This window comes from Mauremys mutica, chromosome 4, assembly GCF_020497125.1.
Source record: "Mauremys mutica isolate MM-2020 ecotype Southern chromosome 4, ASM2049712v1, whole genome shotgun sequence".
Taxonomy (NCBI): domain Eukaryota; kingdom Metazoa; phylum Chordata; order Testudines; family Geoemydidae; genus Mauremys; species Mauremys mutica.
In genome coordinates this window covers 107,909,767-107,916,355 of record NC_059075.1, presented here as the reverse complement: position 1 = coordinate 107,916,355, position 6,589 = coordinate 107,909,767, and the positions used below count along the sequence as shown (strand labels likewise).

General features: G+C 46.9%; 1 protein-coding gene across 1 annotated transcript; it reads right to left on the bottom strand.

The window, feature by feature from the left end:
* Positions 1–956: 956 nt before the first annotated feature.
* Positions 957–5,458, bottom strand: LOC123370078 (insulin-like). The gene is made up of 3 exons (XM_045016309.1): positions 5,115–5,458; positions 3,554–3,785; positions 957–1,136 (listed from the first exon to the last, which is right to left on the bottom strand). Exons 2-3 carry the CDS (start codon positions 3,738–3,740, stop codon positions 1,003–1,005), a joined length of 321 nt encoding a protein of 106 aa, XP_044872244.1. The 5' UTR covers positions 3,741–3,785; positions 5,115–5,458; the 3' UTR covers positions 957–1,002.
* Between the last annotated feature and the right edge of the window lie 1,131 nt (positions 5,459–6,589).

Sequence of the window (6,589 nt, the reverse complement as noted above, 5' to 3'; positions counted from 1 at the left end):
CATACAGCATTTGAATCTCAGTAACCTTGTTTGTTTTATTGAAGCAAGGCAGTTGGGTGTAGGTGCTTTTCAGGGCTGCAGCTGAGATCAGATTAATCAAGAAATGAAATTCATGTTGTGAGGCAACAACTTGTTTTGAGTGGAAGGGGCAGCATGTTATAAGGGTCAGGGAAATCCCAGCAAGGAACAGAAACAATTCTATGTTCCACATGGAGCACAGCTCAAACAGCACATTTTGAACACTGAGTAGTCACTACAAATGGTTTGGGAAACTCCTTTCACTGAAATTTAGCTTTATATGAACTATTGGTTAAAGACTGTTGAAAAGCAAACACATTTTTAATAACCATGAGCTACTCGTGGGTAATTTGCGAACAGAAAGAGGGCTGGATTCACTTAATCAGTCGTTCATAATGATTAATTTAACCAGTTATAGTTAAGAGATTACTCCACTCTTTGCTTATAGCAGCCTGAGCCCTGCCATCTGAATGAGTTCCATTTTTCCAGCAGTGCTTCTATATTTGGACCATGGACCTACAGAAAGTTGGTCAGTATCAAGTGCTGATGGAGATGGTACGGGAGTAAGTTGTTGGCAAGATATGCTTCATCTTAAACCCCCTTTTACCACCCATCACCAAGTCACTGATGGTAGTTTCTACTACTAACCCTGACATGCCCAGTTCAGCATTGCGTTCTCTGCTTTTAGGACTTTTTAGATTCCCAAGAAGTCTTCTGAGTTGGGTAAAGGCATTATTACACGATGGGTGACTCCATTCCTTTCTGATCCCTTTGATACAGACCTATCAGACTGCAAAAGACATTTCAGACTCTGGATTCCTGAAATAAACATAAAGTAGGCTCTAGAGGCAAACATCTAATGAATTACACAGCTCCTTGAGTAGATTCACAGCATTTTTATTCAATTGCTTTAAAGGTGCAATACCAAAAGTGCCTTTCTCTCTCACACACACAGACACACACTCCCCTCCATATTTGTCTCCTCTAATTGCAGTAGTTTTCCAGCTGGTACAAGGAGCAGGTGTTATGGCAGCATTGCTCAACGATTCCCCTCTTGTCTTGCTGGTATTCCTGTTGGAATGGCAGTTCTTCCACCGAATTCGGCAGATGGCCATTCACTGCCAGGAAAAAGAAGAAAACCTTGTGGAATTAAATATAAAATTACCTTTTGGCTGTTTTATCTCAGCGGGGGTACCTCTTTATAGTGATCAGGATTTCCTGTATAGAGTTGATTGGAAAATAGGGGGAAACTGAATTTATTTTCCCTTTATTAATATTGTAGCTTATAGAGGCCCTGTATTTAGGGTGACTCTCCCGATATTAGAGGCTTTGTCTTATATACACAACTATACCCTGCTCCCTGGAAAGAAAAAAAAAAGTGTCCTGATTTTTCACTCTTGCAATCTGGTCATGCTACCTGTATTTCATGTTCCAACCAGGTTCTGTAACTCATTAGAGGGGCCATGCCTGATGGGTATTGGCAATACTAAAAGGAAGAGGGTGTAGAATTATTGTGGGGGACTTGTAGAGATGAAGAAAGATCTTCTGAGCTAAATGAGGTGTCTGGCTGGTAATCAGGGCCGGCTCCAGACCCCAGCGCGCCAAGCGCGCGCTTGGGGCGGCATCCCGCGGGAGGGCGGCAGGCGGCTCCGGTGGACCTCCCGCAGGCGTGCCTGCGGAGGGTCCGCTGGTCCCGCGGCTCCGGTGGACCTCCCGCAGGCGTGCCTGCGGAGGGTCCGCTGGTCCCGCGGCTCCGGTGGACCTCCCGCAGGCGTGCCTGCGGAGGGTCCGCTGGTCCCGCGGCTCCGGTGGACCTCCCGCAGGCGTGCCTGCGGAGGGTCCGCTGGTCCCGCGGCTCCGGTGGACCTCCCGCAGGCGTGCCTGCGGAGGGTCCGCTGGTCCCGCGGCTCCGGTGGACCTCCCGCAGGCGTGCCTGCAGGAGGTCCACCGGAGCCGCGGGACCAGCGGACCCTCCGCAGGCACGTCTGCAGGAGGTCCACAGGAGCCGCGGGACCGGCTACCGCCAGCGCGCCCCCCGCGGCGTGCCGCCGTGCTTGGGGCGGCGCAAATCCTAGAGCCGCCCCTGCTGGTAATAGACTATTGTAAAAATGTGCTGCTTTGTTACATGGAGGTGAGTTAGGTTGGAATTGCAAATGTCTCAGAGGGGCCTCATCTTGTGAGCCTGAGCAAACAATAACACTGCCCAAGGGACTGTGGGCAAGTGTTAGTTGTCAGGTTGGATGTGCTGCCTCTTGAATCTGGAATAACCTTTTCTCTTCACTGGCTGCATGTAACCTAGGGATGACTGGAACATAGTACATATTTATGTTTGGTGAAAAGTGGGAAATGGAGGATTTTTGCAAAATTTTTCCAAATTTTTGATGAACTGAATTTTTTTCCATAGAAATATTCGGCTTTTCAATGAAAAACATGGAAAACTTCAAATGATGTGAAAATTTTTGCTTGGAAGGGAAAAAAAAGCAATTGTACAACTACAAAAGTTTAGATGGAAAAATTGTGACCATTTCCATTATTGCATCACTTTCCCCTGGCTCTTTGTTTGTCTTTGTTTAGAAGTTCTCTGGGGCTCTCTGTTTTATGTTTGGAAATCTCCTAGCACAAAGGGGCTTCCTGTTCAATTGAAATTTTCCAGCCAGTCCTTTTAATGTCAAAAAGAATAGCTTGGAAACAAGCCCATTCACTCTGCACCTCAGTCAGGCAGATGCTATAGTGCCACTGGCACCCAAGTGAGCGCCTGATTTTGACACCATGACATGTTTACATGGAGGAGCCTCTCTTCCCCTTGGAATGCACCTGAAATCTTGGGCTACCATGTAGACAAGTCTTGTCCTTCCTACAGACGGTCTGTGCTCAGCCAACTGGTTGAGAAGAGCCATGGTGCCTGACAATACCACTTCCATGTCAGCCATTTGGCAGCACGAAGCACTGTATGAGCCCACCAGGAGCTGGGAATGGCACTGTTCCCACTCCCTGCTTTCTAAGGGAGGAGACAAGTGTGAGCCTTCAGTGATAATTCCTACAGCATGTTGCTTTACTGCAGGACCACCCAGCCAGTCTTTGCTTTTGAAAAAAACAACAAAGCTTCACTTGAAATATGATTTTCCCGTATTTGTACAATGGGGTCCAGATCCAGGACTGGGATTGCTAGGCTCTACCACAATACACATTAATAATAATAATTAGCATCCTTTATTTGCTTCATACATTTTTGCCCCATTGAAGAGAAGATGGCTGCTAACATTTCAACAGCATGCCCTGAAGGACAGCTGGAACTATTAAGACATGCTGTGCCCTAGTTTTCTCCCTGCCAACACTTGCAGTTCAGACTTCCCCTTTCCTCCCTGGCCACACTGTGATGGAGAAGCATCTTCTCACTATGATTCAGCAACATGCTTTCTACTCATATATACATAGCCTGTGAGTTCCTGAGGAAAGAGAAGTAGTTTGCAAAGGGAAAGAAGCTGATGTGAGCTGCAGGGGAAGCAAGTGAGACTGCTGGAAAGAACTGACTTACCTAGGGGCTGCTCGAGGTCCCGTCGGGCTTTGGGAGAGTAGAAGAAGCCCCGTTCTCCACACACCAGATAGAGGGCCTCCACTAGGTGTGAGCCACAGAGGTGCTGGTTGGAAGCAGCATGGCTGATAGGGGGGCCAGAAAGGGCAAGAAGGGCCAGGAGAGGCAGCGATTGGATCCAGAGAGCCATGATGAGAAGGGCGAGACCCAGGAAAGCTAGGACGGGGAGAATGAGCTAGAGACAGGGAGGGTGGGTAGGAGAGAGTTTAATATGAGACTTACATCATCGTGCATCTTAAAGCCTTTAATTCTTTTGGCAAGAGAGTCAATGCAAGGTGATGGAAGGGCCCCTCTAATAATCCCACAGAAGCATGGGTGAGAGGGTGCGTTATGAATCCCAGTTGCAGGGAAACTTTGGTGCCTCCCATGTGATATTACATTAATAATACTTTTTAAAAAACAACTCGTACCCAGTACATATGGAACCCAGTCAAGTAGAAAATGGCTCATGTCTAATTTATCGCTCCCTGACCTCTTCCCCCAAAGAATTGACTGGACCCTAAGTGCCTGAGTACGAAATAACAGAGAACCGCTCTTAACTCCTGCACATCAGCCGCAGCTCGGAGCCTCAGGGAGAAGAATGCAAAGATAGCCTATGATCTCCCCAATTCCTGGGGCAGCAAAGCAGTCAGGGCTCAGTGGGGCATATGGAAAGCCCAGTCATGTTCCCTACACCAGCGCTGGTGGGGAAGAGGGGTTGTACTGTCGGAGCCACAACAGCACCTCTGCAGCAGCAGAGGACCCTCCTATAGCAGGATCACCCTTCTCTGGCCAGTTATGTTAGTTATGTGGTGCTTGTTAGGCGATGGCTACAGCACACACCAGGATCTGGGCCATAGTCTTTTGAACGGAATGATGCAGTCATCTGCCATGTTAATCCCAAGATGCACACAAAGGGGTGAAACAGACCTGATCAGGCTGCTTCTGCTTATCCATAGAACAGGTACAACACGTGCCATAGCAGTGCCAGCTTCCCTACCCATCCTACCAATGCATTTCAGCCATGGCCTGGATAAGGAGGCAGCCCGCAACGCTGGGCTGTTGTTTTTTTTTTATTTTAGCCTGCATTTAGCTTGTGGGTTTCTTCTCCTTCTAGCAGGTTGCCCCGACAATGAATATTTTGTGGGGAAAACACTCAAGATGGACTTTCACTGTTGAACCTCCATGGTCACCTCTTCCCACTTGTGGTGCCCACCTGTGCTATGAACATCACAAAACCACTGCAGGCACTGACTAGCACCCTGGTTTGCTGTCTTAGCAGAGAGAGCACAAAGACTGACCAGCCGTGGATAGGTAACCCATTCATGTCAAATCTGAAGCTTTTAAGCAGGGCAATATGGGAAATTTTGATATCCCCATGCTGTGCCAATGCTGCAGATAGCTGATATAATTTGCCAGAGCTGTCAAGCCAACACCTTTCACTGGCACTACATTCTCCTAAGAAAAGGGCTTGAAAAAAAAACACAGATAGAGGCTGAGGTGATAGAGAGGAAAATAGACTTACCTAACTAGGTGGCAGCAGGAGAAGAAGTGAGGTCTGCTTGGAGAGACAAGAGTTGCTTTATAGTGACTTCCCTATCCTCCTTTCACTGTATTTATATCCTTTGCATTTGTTCGAACAACACAGGAGCTAATCAGAGCTCCACCTTCTCAGCGAGGCCCTGGCCAAAATTTTTGCTGCCTAGGCACATTAAGTCCTCTCTGCACAGTGTCAACAGGTCTTTAGGAGGGTTAAGATAGAAGCAACAGTGTGCAGTTTCCATCTCATTTCACCTGAGCCTGTTTTTGCTTTGCAGAAGCTCTGCCTGGAGTTGTGGTGACCCTTTTAGCAGGAGATAATGCTGCTATTAAAGCTCTAACGATTACACTAATGCTGGGCAATAGGCACTGCCAGGATTGAGGGGGCCAAGTGGCTGCCAGTCTCAACAGCTGTTTCTGAAGTGTAAAATTAGAGAATAGCAAACATGTTAATATGTTAGGTTAATTTCAGCCCACTGAATAACTGACGATAGGCCAAGCTGTTGATGAGACTGTGCTAGAGCCAGGTGTTAAAGAGGAAAGAAAACACTTCATTAGAGAGAAGGATATCTGTATCACTCACTCACTCACACACACATAGATATAGATATAGATAGACTAGAAATTGGATCTTGGACCCAGAAAACGTTCCTGATGAAAATTTCCTTGAAACTGACGTGTTTCCATGAAACATTTTGGCTTCAATTAAACAGCATTTTCAACGGAGAAAAGATCTGTCAAAAAGAAAACATGCATCAAGGTCTTCCTACAGATGGACTAGGAAGGATGGCTTCATGCTCTCACCTCTAGGCCAGAAGGCTGTGGGTTCCAGAACAGGCCCTAGGCTTGTATGTGATCTTTACAATGCAGGACTACATACGGGGTACAGCTGAGACTTCTCCTCGTTGGAGATTCATCTTTAAGTCTAGCTTAATTGTTCCCATTAACTCACTCCCCCATCCAGACACAAACCCCCTCAACTGTGTGTTGCTTGTTACAGTAGTCCAGGCAACTACCATGCTTGGTGGCCTAGAGCGGACTGTCATTTTGCAGTGAGGTCACATTGTCTCATGCTAGCCCAAAGATCTGAAGATCACTATCTGATTTAAAAAAAAAAATTAAGACTGAGAGGCAGTAGTGAAATTCCAAGGCCCTTGGTAGATGGTGAACAAGCAGGGCTGTTTAGTGAGTGGTGGGGAGGGTGGGAATAAACAGAAATGTAAACTGCAGCAGTGTTGAGCAAGGAATTGCCTCTGGCTACAAAAGCATGAGAAGGGAGACTTCATCTCTCAAATTTTCCTTTCGTATAAGCTCTTTTGTTTGTGAATCAAGGTTTAGCTAAGTTTGTAATGTCCTTCAAGGTAATTATCTATGGTGGGCTACTGAAATTCAGGCTCCTGCCATGTGGGGGGTAGGGGTAGGGTTGAAAACAGGATATCATTTATTATCCGAGTCCTCACT